At 52.8% G+C, this 25637-nt stretch overlaps 1 protein-coding gene across 4 annotated transcripts in view; it reads right to left on the reverse strand.

The window, feature by feature from the left end:
- The window catches only part of BCL11B (BCL11B, BAF complex component), a 101437-nt gene that overhangs the window by 71258 nt on the left and 4542 nt on the right, over nt 1-25637 (reverse strand). For 2 of the 4 annotated variants that reach the window (XM_027521535.1, XM_027521533.1), the window contains exon 2: nt 16264-16629. In XM_027521535.1, coding sequence (XP_027377336.1) covers nt 16264-16629 — 366 coding nt within the window. Of the gene's footprint in view, nt 1-16263; nt 16633-25637 lie in introns of all 4 variants that reach the window. The other 2 variants (XM_027521534.1, XM_027521532.1) reach the window with 1 other exon arrangement.

Genomic DNA, 25637 nt, shown 5'->3' on the forward strand with positions numbered 1-25637 from the left:
AAAAAAAAATCGTGTACCACATCATCCAAAATGGCAGAGAAAATTAAGTCTTGGGGCTGAAATGAACCTGACTCAGCTCTCCGGGCCGAGACAGCCCCTTCTCATCCACCGGCTGCCTCTGGCCCCTGGGGCGGCCAAGTGCGAACAAAAGTGAGACCCTTTCTAAATCTGCTAGCCGCAGGTCCCCATGCTGTGGGGTGGGAGTGACTGGGTGGGTTTTTTTCCGCCCTCCCCTTCCCTAAAGTGCATTTTAATACCCTCAGTCTACATCCTAATTTCTTTGGGGAGGAAAAAAAAAAAATTAGTGTCACTTAAAAACCGTCACTCTGTTTTGCAAAATGCAGCAGCTTCCTTGGCAGAGAGAGAGGCTGGCTGGCATTATCCCCTCGTTTGAGAAAACTACTATTTCTGGGCATGTGCTCAAAAACAGGTAGGAAGCAAATGCTGAGAAATAAGGAAGTAAAAACAGCCAACAGATTTTTCACTCCCAAGAACGCCAAGCGTAAACATGATTTATTTAGCTGTGCTTAGCGTCTGTCCTCCACGCAACTACGAGCCCACTTGGGTTGGAGGAAGGGGGTGGGGGGAAGGGAGGGGGACAGTGGGGGACAGAGAGAAGACGGGGGGCGGGGGGGGGCGGCGGCGCAGCCCGGAACCCAGGATAGATGAGGACTTTCTGAATGGTTTCGTTCAGAGTTTTAGGAGAACAAGACTCTTTTTGCCCCAAAATACATGCATGTGTCAAAAGAAGGCAGCAGTAATCGGCTGCTTAATTAACGAGCTGCCACTAACAAAAGATAGAAGACACAGTTCATACAAACAGTATTTACACGGGTGCAGCACGATCCTGTACACCGCCCCCCCACCCACCCAGCCACCCATTTGCCTTCCTCTTTTGCAAAACAGGTGAGCTGGGTGCAGGGACCAGGGAGGAAGCCCTCCGGGTTGGGAGGTTCTGGGCTTCCAAATCCAAGGGGAAATATCAGTGCCTTCGCTGCCCACCCCTGCATGCCCATGTGGAATTGACTGAGATCTGTATTCAATTAAGGAGCACCAGCCAGCTTCTGGCTCCAAGCCTGCACCAACACAGGCTACGCGGATCTGCCATGCCCCTGCCACCCGACTCCAGCTCCCACGCCGATGCCAGGGAACCAGGGCTCCACTATGTCCCCCGTGGAGAAAGCAGAGTGCCACACTCCCCACAATCCCACCCTCAAGTCTGGGGTCTTGGCCCTCCTGGAGGGAACCAACCAGATATACCAAGAAAGCATTGGTATTTTCCAACTAGCAAACTTAAAAAGCCAGAGGTTTGGGGCATTGCCAGAGGTGATTCCTATTAAAAATCGAATTCAGGTCATTCAGGATTTGCTGGAAAAAAGACTCAAAGCCTCACAGAAAGAAAAACAACAACAAAAATGTAAGAGGAAGCCCCAACAGGACACGTGGGCCTCCCATTTCCCTTGTGAAGGTACCATTTCAGGGGAGCCAGCTGTGTGCTCAGTGGGCATAAATGCCAATTTCTGTTAGCTTTGCAATGCAGTGGCATAGCAAACCGAGAATTTCCTCACCAGTCTGCACCGAGCACTTTCCTCACCTGCACCAAGCAAGACTGTGCACTTACAGGCTGCCTGCTGTATGCATTCCTCCCCAACCCAAATCTACACTCTCTTTACGCTCCTCTCCTGGAGCTAGACACAGAATATCAAGAAAGACACCTTTTCTGAGGTGCTCAGGTCAAGGACAACAGCTCTGTACTAGGCTTCTGAGTCACATGCCAGCCCCCAACAACAACCAGGAGCTGAGGGAGAGGGGGCAGCTCCTTAAAATGAAAGAAGATGAGGAAAGGGGTCTCCTATTGCTATCAGGTCCCTCAATTGGAAATTCAAGTCCTGCCCCTCACACCCCTCCTCAACCCCCTAAGTCCTTCCCCTCGTAGAGAATGACAGGCTATACAAGTAGCTGTTTGGTTCCTTTCCCTTTTGCAAATTAGTCACCCTGCCCCCGTGGATTAAACAAAAACAATCAACACTTTCATGATGTCTTTGCAATCAGCAATTACTGTACTTCACTCCTCCAGAATGGTGTGTTTTCCTATCTGGACGGAGGCAGGAGTGTAAACAATGGAATAGCCCCATTTTACAGATGAAGAAATGAAGAGATGAACTGGTCTGCCCTGGGTTGTTTAAGAACAAACCCATTTCAGCCCTGTAGGTGTTTGTGTCTCTACATCAGGGGTGCTCCTGCACACGTCAGCACAGGGCAAAGACAAGCTTAACCCAGAGTCAGATGCTGCCTTGGAGGCCACGCTCCTAGAAAACCCTCTAAGAAAATCTAGATTGCTCAAAGTAGTAACACTGAAGATGCTTAATGTACCTCTGGAGGAGGCCTCCCTGGGTCCCTCTGGCTACCAATTCCACGGGTATTTCAACACGATCCAACCCACAAAATCCCTCATTCTCAAGCAAAGCTTCCACACATGACAAGGCTAGCCACTTGGGCCCTGCAGACCTGTCCCACGGCTCAGAACAACATGCCTCAAAGGCAGCCCACCGGCCACTTGGACACAGAAAGGTGTGTGTCCACCAGAGGAGGACGAGGACTCGGGGGGCTGTGGGCTCACTCTGAGGATTCTGAACAAGAACCTTCCACCACTCTGCCCCAAACCTTAACCGAAATCGAGAGGGAGAAATCACTCATAATTTTCCTCACTGTTGAGTCGTCAAAATAAAGAAATCAGAAACAAGGTGGCCTCCCCCTCCCTGTGACAGCCATTAAATCACCAATCGCACGTTTACCTGTCTCGCAAGCAAAACCTGAACAGTCACCCCACGCCCCTGCCCCCCACACACACCTTGTCTCCAAAAATCCCGAAATGGACATCTCTCTAAAGGAACTGCACAGACCCAGGACGGGGCCCCTGGAACACACACCCATAATTAGTGTTTCTTCTTTCTTTTTGTAAAGGAATCCGGTAACATAAATATTAATCAAACACGAGAATCTGCCTCTTCAGTCTTGGACCATTATGCGTGCGGGATTGTGATCTTTACCCGTATTTACAGATATTCAAAGGCAGATTCTATCTTGTTAGAACTGTTATAAATGGACGTCTGAGAAATCAACGAGCAAGTTCAGGCACATAAGAAAACCTTCCTGTCCAGGACTGGCAGCGGCTTTGAGTTCCCAAGTGTTGAATTTGTTACCTTTTCCGTAGGCCTTTCAAAAAAAAAATTGACAAATGCCTTCAGATTCCTCCAGCAGAAAAAAAAGCAAGCTGCTCAAAAGTTCGGGTAAGCTAAATATGAGATTTTTTTTTTAAGATCAACTCTTACTCAAAATGCCATAAAGGCATTGTTTACAAAAAACGTGAGCTTCTGAGAGCAGAGAAAGTGCCATATTAATATTGTTATGATTTGGGCCAGCCCAAATCATAAATATATATGTATATACATATTTTTTCAAATTATCTTGACTCTCGTTACAGCAAATATATTCTGCTTGATTCAGACCTATTTCTGAAATAATGGAAAATAGAGACATGGTTCCAATTCTAGCTAGAAAAGCTGTCATGGTGAAGGTAAACTTTTAATCTTCTATAGGCAAACAGCATACATTTTTATTTCCAGAGCAACAGCTTTGGGAAAATGTTTGAACATTCTCTTAAGAGCTTTGTGGTAAATACATTGGGCGTCCAACCAATGCTTTTCTGGGTCTTTAAGGGCCTGTTGGAGTGCTTTAAACAATTGGAGGCCAATTTTTAGGAAGCAAAAATAAAGAGAGACTCCTAGCAAGGTGACCATTTGCATTCAAATTCTCTTTGGGGGAGTTATTGTAGGAGGTCGGCCTGGAGGAAGGGCTGACATTAATTCCCTGTAATTCCAGGAGGCTTTGTGCCCCATTCTGGTGGAGGGTTGCATTCCCACACAATTGGGAAAACACTTTTGTTCTTGAGTGTTTTAAATCCCAGCCCCAGGAATTCCCTCTAGAAAAGCAGGCTCCCTCTCCTCCCCCACAAACACACACACACACACACACACACACACACACACACACACACACACACACACACACACACTACGAAGAACACCACTTTTGGACAGGGCTTTTTGGCTCCGGACGGACACAAATTATGCACAACGGGACTCTTTGAGGAAGGCGTCTTCCAACCGAGCCTCACCTGAATGTAGGGAACCGCCGGGCTCTGTTGGGCCAAGGCGGGTGGATGAGGGCGGCACGACCCTCCAGAGCTTGGGCAGCAGGAGGAGAGGGGACCCCCCCTAGCCCCTCCCCAAGATCTGGGACCAAAGCCCGCGAAGGAACGCCACCCCAGCCCAGGAGGCCCGCCCCTTGAGCACGGCGGCTCGGGGAGGGGGGCCGCTCGCAGGACTTTTCATGGGTCCTGAAATACAATTCCCCACGCCCCAGGAAGGTCACCAGCGCGGGCGCCCGCCAGGGGTCCGGGGAGGGAGCAGCGGCAGCGGTGGGAGGAGGGGGCGGCCCAGAGCGCACAAAGGGGCCCCCCGGCCGGCGGCCTCCCCGCCCTTGACCTTGGGTCTCCGCCTCCATCCATCTCCGAGCGCTGCCAGGGAAAGGGGCTGGCCCGGGGCCAGGGGCGAGCTCGCTGGGCGGGTTCGGAGCAGGGGGCCGCCAGGGGGCCGCCTGGGGCCGGGGGTGGGGTGGGGGGGAGGGTCTCGGAAAGAAAGACTCCGGGACAGCCAAGTGCTCCCAAGAAACCTGCATTCCAACTCCGCGCCTGGTGGGTCTCGGATACACTGCACGCCTCCGCCCCCAGGGAAAAGTGGCCTGGAGGCGCCAAGGAAGCCCCCTTCCCCTAGGCCGACCCGAGAACTCGGCCGCCCCCCGCCCTCCTCGGACCCCGGGCCCCGAGGGGGGAGGGGAGCTGTCACGGGAGGAAGAAAGGAGCGCGCCTTCCCGGTGAGGCCAGACGCGGGCAGGGTCAGCTGCGCCTCCTCCGCCCGCCCCTCGCCGCCCAGCTCGGGCAGCTGGTCCATTAAGCCCCCGAATTATGCATGGGCCTGGAGCCCCCCTCGGCCCTCCCGCCCCTGGAAGACACAGGCTACGCGCGCCGCCGCGGCCCGGGACCTGGAGGGCAGGGAGGAATGGCTGCTGGTCGCACAGCCCGCGCGCCCGGGGCGCAGGCCGGAGTGGCCGCGGGAGTCGGCCAGCCCGGCTGCCGAGAGCGGGACCCAGACGCGCCCAAAGACCCTCGAGCGGAGCCTCGGCATGCCGGATCAGGAGAGGGGCACCGGCCGCAGGGGAGGCCCCGGAGCCATCAAGAAGTTGCCAGAGTGTCCGCCCATTTCCCGTACGGGGTCGAGGTGGAGCCCTGCGCCCCCGCCGGAGCTCGGCGTTACCCGCCACGGAAAAGGCTATTGTGTGCCTGGTCTCGGCTGGGAAGAGGGACTAAGGGACCCCCACCTTGGAGGGCCCCCCGGGGGGCGGGGCCTCAAGTGCTGTCCCCGCCCCCCTCCCACGGGGGAGCGGATGATTTGCAGGTGGTGGGCGCCGTCGGGGGAGGGGAGGGAACCAGGCCCGGGGGTGGGGGAGTCACTGGAGACCCTGAGGGGCGGGGGGCGCGGCCAGAGGCGTCTTACACGTGGCAACCATCCGGACACACGGACAATTGCATTAGTGGTGGGGCAGGTGGCGCCCGGTTTAGGAGAGCGGGAAAGAGGTTCAGTCTCAAGAGTTGGGCGGAGTTAAGATGTCCATCTTCCCACCCTCCCTGCTTGAGGCCGACGACCCAGGCCCCACCAGCGACCCCGGCCCCAAAGCGCGGGGGCAGCCTCGCCCGACTAGGGGAGCCAGGCATTCCCCGCACGCAGCAGGCTGCTTTCTGCATCTGGGACCGCGGGGCCGCGGGCGGCACGACCCCGACGCCAGAGCGCGGATCTTGTTTGTGTCTTAGGCCCCGTTTGCGTGTCTTCCCCTCCTTCCCGATCTCAAGCAAAGGCCAGGTCAGGAAAATTACATACTTCTTTTTCCCCGGGGAATCAAGTCGCCTCGCCTCCTTCTGCAGGGAAAGTTTTACAAGCCAGTGATGTCAACGATGCCGGGAGAAGACCGCACTGTTTAGATTTCTTAATTGGCTGGCTTTGAACTCGGGGTAGGAGGGGGAAAGACTCCACTGGCTCCCTTGGAGAACTTGGTTTTGTGGGGTCTAGCAGCCTCAACCTTTTCAGCCAGTCTCTGGGGTGGGAGGGGGCCATCAAAGGTTTGTCCTGCTTCTCCTTTGAGGAAGGACCCTAGATGACTGTGGTGATACTAAACCCAGGACAGGCAGTCCCTGACCCCCAGCCCCAGGGGAGGACCCCTAGAACCCTGCTGGTTGTGTGGGGCAGGGGCGGGGGGGGGGGGGGGGGGGGGGGAGGGGGCGGGGTTTGTGCTAAACTCTCCAGATGCCATTCTCTGGCCCAAAAAAGCCAGAGGACCAGGTACCAAAAAAAGCAGGCGGGCTACCCGCTTCCAACGCAAGGGATGTGGGTCAGATCCCTGGTCCCTTTATTTTTTGAAATAAAGCCAGTGCTTCCTCTGCTACTTTCCTGGATCCCTTTGGTACCTGGTGTCAGGGGTGACAAGCATGTTTTCTGGACGCGGCTGGGTTAAACAGACGTACTCCCCCACACACCATCGCTTCCCAGGCACTGGGGCTGACAGGCTGCGGGTCTCTGCACATGAAGTTTCATCGTGGGTGGGCAAGGACCTGTTACACCTTTGAATCTGGACTCACCTGCCTACACCTAAGGCTGTGTCCACACTGGCAACATGAAGGCCATGGATGCTGCCCAAGGGTCAGCAGCCCTGATCAAACAGTGCCCTGACTTAGAGATCGAGCTGGCTGTCGCAGGCTGGGGGGTCCACCCGCTTTGGAAGTCACATCCAAGTAACTGCCCTCTCCTCTCCACCAGGAAGGGAGGATTCTGACTTCTCACCTTCAACCAAAGACCCTTGCATTGCTATTTTTCCACCCCAAGGAGCCTGGGGGTCCCAGTTTCCATGCTGTCTGAACAGCAACAGGCAACCCCTCTCCCAGAAGGGTCTCTCATTCACAAGGTCCCACCTCTCCTCCCCAGGCCTCCCCCTCCCACATGATCCAGCCTCCCCACAGACTCCTCCTTCCTGGGGACGGCCCCCTCCCCCAGGGGCGGAGGGAGGAGGCCTCCAGATCAAAACCAGTAGATGAAGAGTACCCTAAGGAAACCCACTTAAAAACAAAATAAAGCGAAGCCTTGAGAGGTCCCTGGCGATTAAGACTCTGTGCTTCCAACGCAGCGGGTGTGGGTTAGACCCCTGGTCCACAACCAGGATCTTGTACGCTGCCACAAACAAACAAGATGAAGTCTTACATTCTCCAAAAAGGCCTCCCCCAGCCCCGAGGCCTGATCCACCGTGCCATCTGCAGCGCCTCCCTGGGCTCAATTCCAGCAAAGCTGACACTCCTACCCGCTTAGGTCACTGGTTGCCGCTTAGCAGTGCCTGGGCCAGGGTGGGTCCAGATTTTGTGGGGCCTGAGGTTTATACAATTGGGGAAGGAGAGGTTCTCTTAACAACCACACCACCAGCCCCCATCTACAGGATGAGGGACAGTGCCCAGAAGGGGCCAGGTCACTCGAGGGACCGAGTCTAAACTTGATGCCTGTCACAGGGCAGCACCAAATCCTCCCAGAAGAATCGTCACAGCTTGGAGCAGAAAGAGACCCTATGTATCCTTTAATGTAATACTTATCATTTTCAGTCACCAATATCTTCTAAGAAAAATTACTTCCTAAGCCCACTATGTAACAAATGAGGAAGGTCCTGGAATGAACTTTCTTTATTCGATAAAATTAAACTTCTAGGCTTCTTTAAAAAAAAGGGGGGGGGAAGGGAATTTAGGTGGGAAGTTGGAGTCTGCCCCTCACCCTGCACAGGCTCTTGCACCTGTTAGAAACCGCTGGTCACTCCTTTTCCACTAAGGAAGCTCAGGCCCAGAGAGGGGGAGGGTCTGCTCAAGGTCACACAGCATTCAGGGGCCTGCCTCTCCCCAGGCTTCATGCAATAAATCCACAGGGCTGTTGCTAACCCAATCCTGACCCTGGGGGTCAGCTCCTAATAATATGGCTTTTGCACAGATGGCAGAAGGCACAAACAATCCACAGACAGGCACAGGACGGCAGTGGGGTGCACCCCACACTGCACCCCGGGTTCCCTCATCTGCATCCTTGGGAAACTGGGAGCAGAAGGGGCCCTGCCAGCCACAAAGACCCACAGGAACCCCGGGTGCCTGGGCTCCCCGGAGATGACCGGGTGAGGACCCCCATGCCACCCTGTGAAGGTCACTTCCTGGCTGGAAGTCAGGAGCCTGGTTTCTAGACACGACCATGCCGCTGACTCACAGGACATGAGCAGGTTAGGCAGGCATCGTCCCTCGCCCTCCGACTCAGCACAGCACAGGGTGGCTGAGCAAGGCGCCTACCCTCGCTGTGACTCAGTTTCCTCATCTACAAAATGAAAGTAGGTCTGATTTACCGCCCTACTGGGGTGGAGACAGTGGATGGGAACGCGGGATGAAATATGACCACGGGCAGTACAGGCTTCACCACAGGAAAGAACACGACTGCCGGAGTTCACACCCGGGGCCCTCGCTCACTGGCTATGTGGCCCTGGGCCAGGGACTTCAGGTCTCTGTGCTCTAGCTTCCTCTTCTGCACAGTGAGGCTGCTGGGAGGGTCACATCAGTTAACATGTGTAAAGCCCTTCAAACAGTGACTGGCACGTTGTAAGCTCTAATGAGGATGTGTTAAATTAAAAACCCAAATACGAAAAACTCAGATCTTTTTGTCTCCTCGGTGAAAGAGGACTCCAAGGGCACAGGGTGACATCCAGGCTGCCTTATTTATGGAGCCGTCTTAGCCCACTCCTGAGAGATTCTGGAGCTGCTGGTTATGCATTAGTCAGCCATGAAAATTAGGGAATGGGGGGTGGGGAGCTGTCAAAAGGCTAATAAAAAACTTAAGTCAACTGCTAACTATTTACTGCCAAATAAAAACCCTAATAATAATAATAATAATTGAGGCTGAATGTTGGTTAGGTTCTCCTCTTGAGAGCCCAGTGCCTTTTTCTCTCTCTCTTCCTTTACTTTCCTTCCCCTTTTCTGCACTCCTGCTGGAAGTATGGATCCACCTATATAAATCAGATTGTAAGGTCCCTAACCTAAAAGGGGGAGGAACTGACCCTTTCACTGACCAGTATTTTGCATCTCCTTCTTAGTTCAATACAACTTCCAGCTACGACGTAGTACTACAGTCATGTTGTGGAGCTTACTGACACTCTTTGCCATGGTGTGAACAGATTACAAAGGTTACCTGCTGTCTCCCACCTCCCTGAGACCACCCATCCCCGTTTACAGGAGAGGAAACCAAGACTCCAAGAGAGGAAACAGTTTGGCTTGAGCTGCAGGGCTGGGCACCCTGGTGTGGCCAGAGCCCTGCCGACAACCAAGTACGCAAGCTCAGACATGTCTCTTAACAGGCGAGGATGGGCAAAGGCAGAGATCTTTCCAGCTCAGGCCAGAACCCCGCTCACTCCACTGGCGACTACTATTTAACAGTTACAAATGCATAGGGACCTAGCCATAGGCGTGTGTGTGTGTGTTCCTGTGTGTGTATGGGTGTGTTCTCAGTCACGTCCGACTCTTTGCAAACCCATAGACTGTAGTCCGCCAGGCTCCTCTGTCCATGGGATTCTCCAAGCAAGAATACTGGAGCAGGTTGCCATTTCCTTCTCCAAGGGAACTTCCTGACCCAGGGATCGAACCTGCGTCTCTTGCACTGCAGGCAGATTCGTAACCACTGAGCCACCTGGGAAGCCAGTATACACATACGTTGTCTAAACCACACCTTAGAACAAGCCTGACAGATAAGAAAGGTTAACTCCATCTAACAGGAAACTGAGATTTGGACAGGTGGACACTTAGCTGAAGGTCCTACAAGAAGTCACCGGCAAAATACCAGTTCTAGCCCTGGTCCATCTGAATTATTGATTTTATGTTATTGCTTTTCTGCCACCTGTCTCTCCAAACCTTTACCGGCAAGTGTGGGCAACTGTATTGAGCATGCCTGGGACTGCATCAAGGTTTCTGGGGGCCTCAGGTTTCCTGGCAGTGTTTCCAAGGGTCACACCTGAGACAGGCTTCAAAGAACACCTTGAATGGGGTCTGGAGATAGTGCCTGCCGTCAATGGCTCCACCAGCCAGGCAAATTAGAATCCCTCTCCCTAAAAGCCTCCATACTCTGTGCTATATGAAGAAGCCAGGCAGACCCAAGTCTGATTCCACTTTGCTGTGTGACCTCGGGCAAGTCCTTAACCTCTCTGAGCCCCAACTCAAAGTGGGATTAGAAACATCTATTTCAGAGTGGTAGGTTAACAGTATCTGTTTCAAGGTGAGATTTCAACCCAAGAAAAGCACCTAGCTCAGTGGGTGGCCCCTCTTACCCACCACCCACCAGCCCTGCCCAAGCTCTGAGGTCAGTCCTGCAATGCCCAGCTTATCCCAGCCAGAACCTAGGGCCATGTCCGTCAGACAGAACAGTCCACAACCCCTTGGTGCAGACAGAACTAATAATTAGCTGTCACGATTTAATAATAAAAAAATATAATCCATGCCACAACACACATGGATTTAACTAATCTTAATTTGAAGGAAAAATAACAACTCTAAATATATCAAATGCAGGGTTTTTTTTTAAGACAACCTGCAAGTGGGGTTTATCTCCAGTTTCCAGCACGAGCAAGTTATTTAGTTTCTCCCACTGGCCAAGCTAATATTCTTTTCTCACACTTATTTTATTTATTTTTTACAGTCTGAAACGAACGTTCTCCAAGCAGCAGTGTAAATCCCCTGGCTGAGCAGAAGCCCTTTTCTGCAATGCATTTTGTCACCGGGACCCCAAACCGAAGCCCTGGTGCGTGCCCTGCCCGCCACGTGAACGCTGCCCTCCACCCCCAGGAGCATCTCCAGTCCTTCCCTGCTGCTGATAAAGGAACCAGGTGGAGCCATCACGGCACGGACCTGCCCGCCACCTCCAGCCCAGGGGGGCCTGCCACCCGCTGTTACCTGCTGCTTGTCTCCGCATTCCTCCAGAAATCTGACACTTGGCGTTTGGGGGAAGGAGCAAAGAAAAGGCCCACCTATGGCTGACAGCTGATGGCTCATTCCTCCCTTGATAGCTTCATTTGGTTGTGGTAGGGGTGATAACGCGCAAAAACGAAATACCTGTGATCAGGGGTCATACAGTGGGAATTCTAAGGCGGAATGTGGAGGGAATGGCTGAGAGACATTCATTAAAAGTTTTAAGGACACTGACTCTGAAAGGCAAGCATCTCACACCACCAGGCGGGGTCCACGCTCTTTTCAAAGCTCTCCAGATGCTTCCATTTCTCAGGGGTCTATCTGAGCCCAGACCCTGTGCCGGGTGGGCGCTTAACACTCTCATCTCATTGACTTCTAAGCATGAAGCCAAAAAAGCAGGTGCAGACGAGGAAACTGGGATCCAGAAAAGTGAAGCGACTTGCCTGGGTGGGCTCAAAAATCCCACCCTGGGCGACTGGCACCAGAGCAACTCTCACCTTCAACCCTCCACACCGCTCCTCCTAGGCAACTTGCTCTCAAGTTGTCACCAGATGACCAGTAATGTGACCGAAGACAGGAAAGGAGGGGCCACACACCAGACGGGACACGCAACTGTCGTCCCGTTGTTTCCGACGGGCAGCCTCAGAACCCAGTGGAAATTTCTCCCAGATCCCAGGGAGACCAACAGTCACCATTCTAACACTGGGAGATGATGGAGCCAGAGAGAGACAGCAGAGCATCCCTGAAGGAAGAGGGGCCCACTTGTTTTCGCAGCATGCATGCCACACACACGTCCTTTCTAAATGTCACAATTATCGTTAGGTAGATGAGAACCCTGCAGCTCAGAAGGGCACGTCACACTGCAAGTGGCCGGCAGAAAGCAGGGTGGGCCGCAGACTTGAGCTCCCCGGTGGGGATGGCAAACCCAGACACCCCTAACCCCGCTTCACGACACCCCTCCTCGGGACGCTCATCCCAGAGAAGAGCTCAGAGACTCATGCTCTTGGCAAAGCCTGGACCTTGCTCACCTCCCCTCCCAGGGTTCACTGCTCCTGCTGCCCTCGATGGATGGGTCCCCGAGTTCCATCAGAACCCTCCTCAGAGGCAGGGATGATGTGGCGGGAAGGGATCTTAAGAAACAGGAAGAACTCCTATACAGGTAGACGTGTATCAGATGCCTGCCCCTGGGTCAGATCTCCAGCCAAAGCCCCTACCTCTGGCCAGCACCAGCCCTCCATCTGCAGGGGGACCTTGGACAGAAGCTCGAGGGACCGTCTCCAGCCCCGGCACACTGTCAAAAAGCAGCACCCCAGAACTCGACCGTACACATCAAGGCGGGGCAGCTCACACCCTGCTCCCACCATGCGCCTGCCCCATGGGGGCTCTTTCCAGTGGGGATGTCCAGGGTGGCGGAAGGGCAGGAGGTTCTAGTTGAACGAATGAAGGAATGCAATAGGACGGGGTCCCCAACCTCCAGGATCTAACACCTGATGAGCTGAGGTGGAGCTGATGTAACAATAACAGCAGCAAAGTGCACAAGATATGCAATGTGCTTGAATCATCCCCAAACCATCCCCCCCACCCTGGTCAGCGGAAAAACTGTCTTCCACGAAATCAGTCCCTGGGGCCAGAAAGGTTGGGGACCGCAGCCCTAGGAAACAAGGCTTCAGAAACATCCTCTCTCCACTCTCCTACCCCTCTATCATTAAAAAAAAAAAAAAAAGTACTTAACTAATCTCTTTATACCCATCTCCAGAATACCATCCCAAGGAACGAGTGCCACTCTGGGGTAATGACTCACAGAATTCCAGCTCAGTTCTCACCCTGGGGATGTCCTTAATAGTGGAAGTGCACGCGTGGCTCAGTCACTTCATGTCCAACTCTTTGCAACCCTATGGACCACAGCCTGCCAAGCTCCTCTGTCCATGGGATTCTCCAGGCAAGAATACTGGAGTGGGCTGCCATGCCCCCTCCTACAAGGGATCTTTCCAATCCAGGGATCGAACCCATGTTTCCTGCATTGCCTATATTGGCAGGCGGATTCTTAACTACTGAACCACTGGGGAAGCCCCTAACAGTGGAAGGGACCCCCCACATATTTACAGATCAGCCCTGCCCAGCCCATCTCTGGAGCCCAGCCTCTAGAAGCACTTGGTAGGAAGAGAGTTGGGACGTGCCTGTATGGACCACGCTCAGACTGTGGGCTCCAGGAAAAGCAGGACCCTCACGGCCACATGGGTGCCCCGCCTCAGACCACCAAGCCAGAGGCCAAGTCCTAGGAATCAGCACCACCCACACCAGCTACCACAGGGGTGCATGGACAGGCTGGAGCATCCCCTCCCAGCCACGGCCAGGAAGCAGGGACAGGAAAGGCCTGGGTAAGGCCAGCAGTGCCCGGGGCTGGGGCAACAGCTGTGTAGATTTCCGGAAGCCCGGGCAGAGAAGCGCCTGGAATTCCTAGTCCCCCTCTTAAAATATAAAGACTCAATTATCTTTGAGCAGCTTGCTTTACACATGAATTGACACATTTATTTTACAATAAATAACTAAAAGTTATCTGTGTTTCCTTTACTGTTAATCTACACAGAGAAATAATAAACAGGGCTTGTCTACAAAAATGCAACCACCGCAGTCCTCAGAATTCAATTAAAGCTAAAATAATTAATGCTCCCACCATATTAAATGACTTTAAACATTTAGCTACTGAAGTTTTTATTCTTTAATCTTTCCTTTTTATTAAATTTTTTTTAAAAAGAGAAGAAGAAGGAAAAACTTGGTGTCAAAGTAGGGAGGGGAAAAGGCAAAAAAGGAGCCTGGGAAGGAAAAATCATGACGGGCTGTTAAAACGGAATGGTCGTCTTTAGCTGACACAGCATGGAGACTGTCTCGTGCCTTTGATTAAAATAACATTTTAAATGCTTTGAACAAACATATCTCCTTAGACTTCTAAGGGATTATTTTACATATTTTTTCGAGGATGAAGAAATCCATTCGTCCTGTTGCTGAACAGAAAAGGCCAAGAATATCTTTCGTCACACACAGAATAAAAATACTGTAGGCCGCTGCAGTATTACAACCCCGAAAAAGGGAGGGGTGCAGAGGGCGGCGGGGGGGTGTGGGGGTTGAGGACAAAGCCGCCTTGGAGATTAACTTTGCCTTTTATGAAATCATATTTAGTCGCTTTCTTAAACAAACCTACCCACAATGATCTGCAGCCTCTCATTGGAAAATACCTTCCCTGTGAAATGAGGATTTGGATGGGCCCTGGCGAAAGCAGAAAGCCTTCCCATTGAACCATGAATGGGGCCCCTCTCGCAGGCAGAAGCCACTCCCGAAAGGTCTGTGTGCCCTGATGCCAGGTGTCTGTGCCACCGGTGAAAACTGTCTCTCAGCGTCGGACAAAGAAAAGAAAGACAGACACAGGGGCCCAACACCTTCCTCCGCGTCAGGGCTCCGGCCCTAAGGAAGGCGGGACCACTCAGACCTGCTCTGCGCTCTGAGAAACCGGGGCTGACGGGACTTTGGCCTGAACACGTCGGACACTTTTCTCAACGCCCTGGGCAAGTTAAGAGTGTGGGAGATTTCACGCTAGGACGCCCGCCAGAAGGCCAGCCCCACAGGCCAGTCTGGTTGCACAGGGTCTCCCCAGGGCCCAGCCCATGCTTGCAGGACTCGGCACTCCACTGCAGGCCAGAGACAGAGTTCATTAACCCCATTGTACAGATGGGCAAAGGGAGGCTCAGGGTCACAGAGCTGCCCAGTGGCTGCCCTAGAGCAGCTGGGCTTGCTGCGTCACCAGACTGACTGCCTCCTGGGTGATGGCAGGGTGGGGGTGGGGGTCTCCTGGCCACGCTCATATGTCCCACCCATGGGAGCAGAGTGTCCTGGTTCCACCAAGTTGGGTGAACCCCACCCCAAGTAGCACCCAAAGCCTCAGTCCGCCCAGCATCTCCGCTGGTTTCCATGACCCAGACGCAGTGGAGATGGATACAATCTTCTCGGCCAGCCACCTGCTTGCGGGTGCGGTGCCAGAAAGTACCCCCAGGAGAAAAGCCCCACTGGCAAAGCATTTATGGAGCTCCTGCTCTTTGAACCTACCCACCCGGCCCGCCAGGACTGTCCCTCCTGGTGACACCAGGAGAAACTGAGGCTCAGACCCCGAAGGAGCTCGTCCGAAGTCTCCTGGCAGGATCTGAGCCCTGCACGCGCTCCGAGAGCGTCCCGCCGCTTCTAGGAAACCCAGGCCAAGTTGGGCCCTGAGCTCAGGAGGACAGACCGGAAGCCACCACTCTGTGCTGCATGGAGCACAGGCTCCCTGGAGGAGGCCCTGGCGTGCCGTGGCCTTGACCCGAACAGAACTTGAGGCCAACTCCCCAGGCCTGCCCGAGGACACCAGCCCCTGCACCTGTTCTTCAGGTGATCAAAGCCAGCCATCCAGGTGGCCCACCAGGTAGGCGTGCCAGAGGCAATGGCCAACCTCCCCCAAGGAGCACCGGCTCCAGCCAGGCTCCCACGAGCCCCTCCCTGGGCCCACAGCTAGCACCAGGCAACATCAGAAGGGGCCTCTTTAGACAGATGGGAAACTGAGGCCAGAGAGTGGATGAGAAAAATGAGGGCCCCCAGCAGGCCCTGCCCCCACGCAACATCTCATCAAGCCTCACAACAACCCTCAACAGATAGGTCTCATTCACTCCATTTCACAGATCGGGAAATTGACTTTGTCCAAGATGTGAAGAAGAGATTCCAACGCGAGACGGTCGGGCTCCAAAGCCAGAGACTAAGCCAAGAACACCAGCAAAGTCAGGGCCAGCAAGCCTTCCCAAGGTCCGTCCTGCCCTCCCGGCCAGCTGTGAATAAGGCCCCCACCACGGAGTCCGTTGCCAAAAGCAAAGCAACCCTCAGCCCGCTGGGCCTCTCCGAGCCCCAGGCCTCTCTCCCGCTGAGGATCACCCGGATGGCAGCCCCTCGGCAAGGGCAAGCCCATCCTGATAGCCCCGTGGGCCCTCCCAGCACCGCCACCCTCAGACAGAGGGTGAGCCCCTCCCCCGGCACAGCGAGGGGCGAGGGCGGGCCTGGGACCCGAGGGGTTGGGGTGGCTTCTACAGCGGCCGGGCGAGGGCAACGTTCCATACCTGCGAGGTTCTCCTGCTTGGGGCAGACGCCTTTCGTGGGTGACAGCAGGTGGTCATCCTCATCGGGGGTCACCTGGATCCCGATCTCCACCGGCTCGGACACTTTCCTGAGCTCAGAGCGTGAGGAGGGCGGAGGGCTGCCCTTGTCCAGGCCTTTGTCATAGCAGGCCCCCAGGCTGCCGCCACACTGCTTCTTCTTGTGCTCTATAAAAACCAGGATGTCTCCCAGGGGGAAGTTCATCTGACACTGTCCACAGGTGAGCAGGTCAGGGTCGGGGCCACCCACCATCAGCCCCAGGCTGCCGGGCTCCTCTATCTCCAGACCCTCGTCTTCCTCGAGGATGGCGGCCTCCACATGCTCAGGCTCTGCTGGAGAGAGAAAGCACAAGGGGAGGGGCAGAGAAGACAAGATGGGCTTAAGGAGTCACAAGACCCATCGTTCATTCCAACCCTTCCCCACCGAGAGGCAGGCCCCTCCGCTGCGGGATGCGAAGGGTTCACCACGTTCCCCACCCAAGACTCCTGGAGGTAAGGGGTTCGCCATCCTGCGTGCCACAGATGGGCAAACTGAGGCTCTGGGCACAGCCCTTGCAGCTCCCAGAGGTTGCCCCTTAAGCGGTACGGATCTTACGGCTTTCTAGTTTATTTCCTGCCAATTTCCCCTCAGTTCAGCATAGGGACACGCGCATGACCGCCTGCACATCCGCACAATCCTGGTTCCACCGGGGGCTGGACCATCCCCAGCCTGGTGGCAGCATGATGGAGAGGCATCTCGAAAACTCTGCAACATCTCAGAACCACCTGGGAGCTTTGAAAACCCCCAGGCACCCAGGCAGTACCCCAGACCAATGACACTGGGAGTCAAGCTTCAGGCTGTCTTTTTTTTTTTTTTTTAAAAAGGCTCTCAGGTGATTCCAATGGGCAGCCAAGGCTTAGAACAGTGAGCCAGAGCTGTTTCTCCCTGCTCTGGCGGGAGTCGCACACCCCTCTTCCCTCCCACCTTTCATTCAGGTCCTCCCCATTCATGAGCGCCCCTGCTCGCATTCCTCTACCTGAGACCTGGCTGCACACCAGACAGGAAAACAGAAACCCAGACGGGCGTCCCGGGGCTGGTCTTTCCGAGAGAAAGAAAGGACCGGGGCTCAGAAAGCAACAAGTGAGCATTGGTTCAGAAAGAAATATCGAAGGGGAAAAAAAAAAAAAAAGCAGGGAAAAGACGCGGCTAGCCGGCTGAACGAGGCAGCCGGCTCCCCTGCCAAACACTCTGCTCCTGGTCAGACTTCCATCGCTTTGTAGATTTTGCCGACACTCACCAACTCCCTACTGTCTTTTTTTGTTGGTCGGTTTTTATTTCACTCCCAGTAAAAAGAAAAGAAAAGAAAGCTCTTCAGACTCCAAAAGCATTTCTTGGCAGATGACAAACCACACTTGCAATGGGCTGAACGTTTTCATATTTCTTTAGCAGCCAATCTACCTACCTCCTTTCATTTTTGTTTTGTAGGGGGCAAGGGACCCAAATATTTTGAAGCTAATAAACACCTCAAAAAGCAGCAACCCCCTCAGGAAAACCTGGGAGACGCAGCCAACCAACAGGTCATAAATAAGGCAACTGGACAGCAAGGTTGCATCCACGCTCAGGGTCTGAACAAACTCGAGGTGGGATTTGTCAAGAGCAAATGTCAATGGCCGTGTAGACAGCACCAGTGGGGGGGGTCTTCCGAGAAGCCAGGGGGCAGCCAGGGGTCTGAAACCCGAGGAGGCAGGTACGTTTTAAGTTGTGTGGCATTTAAGAAAGGATGATGAAAACCACAGAAGAACAGAGGGAAGAAACAGAGTGGAGGAAAACACATTCCGTGGCAGTGAAGTTATTGACGGGCCAGAGCCAAAGAACAGATAATTTAAGGAAAAAATCCTGTGGCATCTTCCATCCTACATTATAAATCACGGCTCTGTGTGTTCTGAGCACAAGCTTCTTCAAGGCCTGTGAGAGTCTGTGTGGAAGACCCAGCAGACGGCACAGGACACGGAACACACATGAACCATGCATGCACGGGTAGGCGCCCAGGTGTTGCGGAGAAGGGAGGTGACAATCTGAGATCCCACCCGTGCTTCTAGAAAAGCAAACAGAGCCCTCGATGAATTACATGTAGAAATGCACTGGCAATGTGGCTGCCCAAAAACACCCCACAGACGAAGAAATCCAAAATCTCTTGTCTGCATACCTCTAACAAAAAAAAAAAAAAAAGGAGCCTAGAAGGTCAGAGAAAACTGTGCACAAAGGCGGCCCCAGAAACCATTAATTATACTTTAAAAAGAAACCAGAGTTTACTTAAAAGGGAGTTGGAAGACAATGCTACATAATTAATTTACAAATTTATTTTATGAAAAGATGCTTTGCTATGGTTAAAATGTAATCACAACCCTCACGCCGAACAGTGTTTCTAGGGGTACCCGGTTCCCCGCACACGATTTGTCAGAATGTTAAAGGTAATTATTCGGTGCCTCTTTTCCCTTTAATGATCTAACATTGAGCAATACTGTTTATATTGAAAAGCTCGCACCTTTAATTACCAATTACATATACATAATTTCAGAGCCAAAGGAGAAAGGCTGTGAAAACAGTTCTTTAGAAATATAAGGACGTATTGTGCACCATTGCTAGAGAAGGAACTCTTAATAAATGGGAGGAGGATGTCAAAATATTGTTTTGTTAAAAAAAAGAGAGAGAGAGAGAAAGAAAGAGAGGCACAAAGGAAATGAGCTGAAAAAGCAAAAAAAAAGGACAAAATGAAATTGAGAATTCAAATCAAACAGGGGTGAGTTCTGTGGTAGGAAGAGTGGAGGTACCTGGCCCTCCTGAGCGGACCTGGCACTCGGCAGCATCTGTTAGGGCATTTGATAAAAAATAAAAGACAATAGTTCATCCATCCGAACCGCAACCTGATCATCCTTTCTGTGGACAGGGAGATGTTTTCTGTCGTCTAATTTCATCTTGGCTTCCCCGTTTTGGTTTTGCTTTTCATTAAACTTTTTCAGCCGAGTCCATCAGTCCGTTCTCCCCGGTGGGAATTTTGAGAAGAAGCCTGAATAGTTCCTCTCTGCTGGGGGATTTTAAACTACATAATCTCAAACTTCTTTTCTCTTGCAAAAGAAACAGGCTAATTTAAAAATGAGCAAAGTTCACGCAGGCCTGTTCATAGGTATTCATCCTTCTCCTCTCCATCTTTTGCTAAGGGACTCTGTACCAGCACTTTTTCATTTTCCTCCTTTTTTTTGTTTTGTTTTGTTTTGGTAACATCTGGTATTCCTTCCTTTATTTGGCAGTCTCTGCCTTTTCACTTTCCTCCTGCTGCAAGCCTCGTGAGCCCCAGTAATTGAGTTCGAAAGTATCCGAAGCCGTTGACTGGGCTGCAGGTCTGAGTTCTGCCTCCAGGCCTCTTGCAGCCAGCCAGCCTGGGCAGCCAGGCTCCGCTGGAGTCCTATCCCTAAGACTGCTCTGAACTCAGGTCCCTAGACCCAGGGTCCAGCCCTCCGCCTCCTCCAAAGGGACCCAGGAGGAAAAGAAACAAAAACATCTCCCTCCCCTCCCACGTGCGGTGCTGAAAGTAAAACTCCTGGAGATGACAGGGGGTGTTCACCCAACTTCAAGGATTGGGGTTTCCTCTGCCCACCCCACCCCACCCCACCCCCTCGGGGCGTGGAGCCCTGGGCTCTGGCTGCTGTGGGAGGCACTTCCCAGGAAGGCAGCAACGTCACCCCAAACCCCCAAACTGTCAAGCTTTTAGGTCAGAGCGGGTGGACCAAGACAGTTTGCTGAATCTCATGCTTGAGGCCTTCGGAGACACCCCCAAAGGCGGGCTGTGGTTTCATTTCCGCTGGCAGGCGGATACCGAGCTGGGCGTAGGGGTGCATGTGTGTGCGTGTGTGCCTGTGTCCCTTCTTAGAAGCCGATCGCTCACAGAAGAAATAAAAGGAGAAAGAACCACTTGCCCAGGCTCAGAGAAGGGCACAGCGAGATGGGGCCTGCCCCCCCAAACCCTCCTTCCTCAGTCCTGTGGGCGCGGGTGGAGACCCACTATCCCGCACAGGCTCAGAGGACCGGGCCCCTGCCTGACAGGCAGAGTCGCCCAAACTGCCACCCAGAGACGAGAAAGCACCAGGAAAGAGAAAAGTCACACATACACAAAACAGCCTTTCAAACTCCCAGACCCTACCAACCAGCCCCTCTGGCTGCCTCGTCCCACAGACTCCAGCCTTTTAAAAATAAAAATAAAAAAAGAAGGCAAAGATGAGGTCCTTTCCTCGGAGAGGATTTCCGCTTTCACGCAAAGCTCCCCCAAGAGTCAGCAGCTCTGGAAAACCCTGCTGCCCTCACTGTCATGAGCCGAATAAAGTCGACGGATCGCTGAGACATTTGACTCAACAGGAGGAAAGATGACTGAGTGCAGCTGATGACTTGTCCCAGCAGCAGGTACCTGGCTGATGGGTTCTGAAACGTGACATCCTGAAGCACATGGACAAACATATATTTACACACACACACAGTTACACATTTGTTGTCATTTTCTTTTACAACAAAACCACATTTCATTTACAAGGCGAGGCCTCCTCCCAGCTCATCAATACACTTAGAAGCAGTGAAATCAGGGTTCACAGATACTAATGGACATTCCTGTTAAGTGGACGGGGAAACACTTGACCCTCGGACCAGTTCCCCCATGCCTTGGGCTGGCCGGGAAGGAATTTGGGCAGAAGACAGAAATGGAAAGACATCATTAACACCAACCAGGCCAAGCAGCCCACAGGCCCCCCCCAGCAGCTGCAGAGGCTTAGCGGGCCTTACCTGGCCAGGGACCCCCACCCCCCTCACACGCTGGGCTCCAAGGGCCCTGCCCGCCCTGGGTCTCCTCTAACAATTGCCCCTGCAGCTGCCCTTCGGGGAATTCCAACCAAGCGGCCGGCCTCCTGCTGTCCCCAGAGCCCAGAGCATGTGCCCTGCCGCACACACAGCACACAGGCCTGCGTTCCCTTAACCCTGCGTTGATTCAAATCCAAATCTCTGTCCTTAATGGCTAAGCCACAGACCAGGAGAAACCCATGGAGAATCACTGTTTCGGTGATGGGGGTGGGGTGGGTAGGGGAAGGAGGTGGGGGGAGGGGTGCCAGGCTCTCAAAATCCTTTGCCACCGACGTCACCGCCGCCATCCTATTTGTACGCATGTTTACAAGAGACGAGCATCCACGCGCCGGAGCGCCGCATCCGAAGGGAGGACACGTTACACCTGCTTCCTACGAAGACAGCCTCTGCCAGCCAGCTCCAAACCAACAATCTGCGAAAGGATTTGTCACTCTCCTCCGCGTGAACGTCCAAGGAGGGGCCGAAACCCCTAAACGCCACCAAAATGCACCCCTCGACGGAGCACACTTTCTGAACCGCCATCAACGTTTAATTTATTGGATCCAAGAGAAAATGACAGTCGTTGCAGGCGGGGGTCGGGGGTGGGTGGGGGGGCAGTGGAGACGGGAGAGAGAAGGAATCAATTCCTGGCAGAGAAAATAATCTATGACTAGAGGACGCCTAAAGGCTCGACAAGAGGTTTACGAAGTTCTCCGCTCGGAGGGAATCACGCGGGGCCGGCAGAGGAGTCGGAGAGGAGCCTCAGCCGAGCCAGGCACGTGTTTCCAATGTCCTCAAGGGGCCACCAACGCAGCCCTGTCTGGCCTCCAGAAAAGGCCTGGGGCTGCTGCTGGACCCGGGGAGGGGGCAGCCAGGCTGGTCCCAGGCAGGTCCCACAGGTCTGGGCTCTCTCTTCCTGGACCACCTGTCCTCCTGGGAGGAGCAGGACGAAGATTCCAGCCTGCCCCAGGTGTCACATCGCTGGGGGCCCAGGCCCCGCGCCACATTCACACTGGAGGGAAGGGCACAGGCCGGGGCCCGCCACCAACCCCACCAGGTCCTGCCTGCTCCGTGCCAAAAGCAGCACCCGCCTCAAAGTGAAATCTTCCATATTTCTGACATCTGGACAGAAAGAAGGAGGCCGGGGCACAACCTTATCTGTAATGTGGATTTCCCTGTCCGTGAAGATGACCTGGAGTCTGGCTGACCGGGCCTGTCGCTGCAAGACCCAGGCTTGACCTGCATTTCAGGAAAGTGGGGACTCCTGATCCGAGGAGATGTTTGGGACGCAGGAAGAACCCAGTCAGCACTCTTCAAGAAGTGGGGGGGGGAGCGTTCTGAGGGTAAGAGGAACACCCCCCACCACATACACACACTGTCCTCTATGCCCCCAGCCTGGTTTCAGGATACTTAAGCATGTTAAAATCGGCTCCCTGAAAACTCCCCTAACTTGCTCGACAGACTTAGTCCAAACTCCCCACCTCCCCCAGTGTGCCCGCCTCTCCAGATCCCCCGAAACTGAGCTCCAGAGGCCGGGTCTCACATCCAAAAGCAGGAAAAAGATGCCACAAACAAGGGAAGCACCGCTCAGGTGTATTCACAGAGCCCATCCACTCCTACAAGATGACTGAGAAAAAAGGCAAGCCCACGATGCCAGAGCATGGAGTGACCTATGTTTTGAGAAATCAGATAGTTCTTTAAAGAAAAGTGCTTTGCTATAGAAATCCTTCTAAACACATTCAGAAGAGTCAATAAACCTGCAAACACCTTAAATTTTCAGACACGACAGAGCTCATAATAAAACATAGAAAAGCACTCTTCGAGGCCCAATGAAGAGATTTGTTTTATTTAATGCTGCGCCTTTTCAAAGGCGTTAAACAGAAGAGAAGGACCGTCCACACAGGATGCTGAACTGAGAGCCTTTAACTGGAGGCGAGGCTCTGAGGCTCACAGCAGAACAGCGAGAGTGGAAGCTGCTTCCAACATCTCGTTTCCAAGGTAGAAATTTAAACCTGATTCCCCCGCTTTTTAATTCTCAGCAGTGCATCCATTTCTGAGGCGCACGCTCATCACAATAACGCTGGCACTCAACTTTCCTGAGTCATTTTTGCTTGCTGTTTTAGTATAGAACTCGTTAGAACATTCTCAACTGTATTTGCATTTCAGCAGTTCAGTCGAAGGGGGTCATAAAAAAGTTGTGTAAAACAGAGGATTTTTTTTTTACTTTGAAGTTACCTAATTCGGTGTGGTCTGGGATTTCATTATCGTAGCAGAGCTCGGGCTGGCTAATTCAACACCCAAGCAGATTATCAGCTGCCTCAGAAAAAAAGAAATAAAGAATGAATTTCTTGAATTTCAGCAACTACACAAAAGACTTGCATATGTCAAAATGCCGGACGCGAGTCCCCGTGAATGTAGCACCATTAATCAAACCGAGATCTGCTGTCCCTTTTGCCAGTAAAAAAACGGTGCTTCTCCCCTGGCTCCCCTCACTGGCTCGTGCGGAAGACGCTCCAAGTGTGCCCCTCTGCTTTCGCGTCTCCAAATAGCCTGCTCTCGGCACTTTTTATACATGCCTGGGGAAAACCACTGCTCAAGGGAGCCGGTCAGCAAATGGCTTTTCTTGGGGAGGGGACCACAGCTCGGGTAGATCTCACTGACGTTTGGCTGTCCCGGAAGGAAGGGTTGTGGGATGAGGAACAGGGGCTGGAGGACAGAACACTCAAGCCCCCAGGCCCCATCGTGGGATTAAACAGAGAGCTGGAAAGTGACAAAGCCACACTCACAGCAGCCGGGTGACACAGACATCCACCCCTGATGTTCTGCCGTGCCCTCTCCCTTAAAAAAAAAAAAAAAGCCAGTAGGCCCAAAGCTAACACTACCTTCAGAGAAGGATGCGTGGCCAGCATCAACAACTTGGCTGTGGCCACAGTCCCCAAAGAGCATTTACTTTCCCTCGTCCTCCCAAATGTGACAACAGCATCAAACCCAGTCCAAAGTGCTTGGAGAGTTTTAGCTAAAGGTAGGCCTAACCAGACAGCCAGAGGGTCCTTCCTTAAGCCATAGGAGATGCAGGAGATGGTCCCCAAAGGTCAGGAACCCCATACTGACCCTCCTCCTCGTATAATTATTTTCTTCACACGCTGTCGAACCTGTAGTCTGTATTTAGTTACAGCTTGTGAAACTCCCCCAAGTTCCAAGGCAAAGGATTGGGGATTTTTGAAATGACTTTCTTTTTTTTAACGGTTTTCTGCAGGCCAGAGGCCACGGCCCCAGCCCAAGGGTTCAAGACAACAGTGGTGCTTTATCTCTGAGTTGTCAAATGAGCTCACTGCCGCATTGTGCTTACAGCAGGCTTGATTCAAACATTAAATGAAGTAGAGAAATCATCAGATAAATTGCTGGCCCTCTGTACTGCAGAGTGAAGGCTCTTTCCCCGGCTGATGACAGCGCTAGGCTTTTGTCTGACCTAATTTATTTCTCTTTCAGGTTAGAATAAAGCACTCCTTTCCTGTCTCCACGTAACCTCTTTTGCCCATGGACCGAACTCAATACAGGAGACTCAGGGTTAACTGTGCTGTCTGCAGATTTCTTGAACTTGGAGAAGAAGACATTATAGATCCAGAAATCCTGTGATCAAAAGCACCCATATTCCCTAGCACGAAATTACACGGTTAGGGGAGAAATCGTCTCATTAAAGGCCGTCCATTAAGGGCACCGTTCAGGGTGAAAAGCATTAGCAAAGCTGGGTCTCGCAAGCACATACTCCTCTCAAACAAAGTTTTACATGTTATTTGAGTTGGCATTTTATCTCTTTGGGGACTGATGCTTTTTCCCTTAGTACAGTGGGAACATTACCTAATAAATGGAATTGAGAATCCGAGTGTTATAAAATCTGAGCTGAAAGGATTTCCATTCATCAAGCTGTTTTAGACACATGACTCCCCAAGGCAGCGGCAGATCCCGGGGTCTGTGACATACAACACAGGAACGGACAAAACAAGCTTCACGTTTCCCAGACACTCCCCCACAGCCCATCCCGTGTGCCTCGACGACCTAATGGAATTCATAAAGTCAAGACCACAGAGGAACCAGAGGAAACACACCCGTTCAAAACTAAGCATTGCAATTGTTTTCCAAAAAAAAAAATTAAAAATTGTCCCCCCATCTGCCTAGCGAAGGCTTGTAAATCAATGCCGATAGCTTGAAAATAGATTTCTCAAACTTATATTCTCATTTTGTCCTGCTCGACTCTCTGCAGGAAAATCAATATTACAACTTCACACTTAAGACATTTTGCAGCAAGTAAACGGCTCTCGCGGCTGATGGAAGCCCGGTCCGGCCCCTCACGGCGCCGGCTCCGCGCATGACACGGGCACCGAGCTCCCCCTAGCTGCCAAGTGGCGCCAGGCGTCGCTGGGCGTTGCAGCCTTGCCATCCACCAAAAGCCAATTCAACTGAAAGTTTATTTTGGAAA

The sequence above is a fragment of the Bos indicus x Bos taurus genome, chromosome 21 (genome assembly GCF_003369695.1).
Source record: "Bos indicus x Bos taurus breed Angus x Brahman F1 hybrid chromosome 21, Bos_hybrid_MaternalHap_v2.0, whole genome shotgun sequence".
Taxonomy (NCBI): domain Eukaryota; kingdom Metazoa; phylum Chordata; class Mammalia; order Artiodactyla; family Bovidae; genus Bos; species Bos indicus x Bos taurus.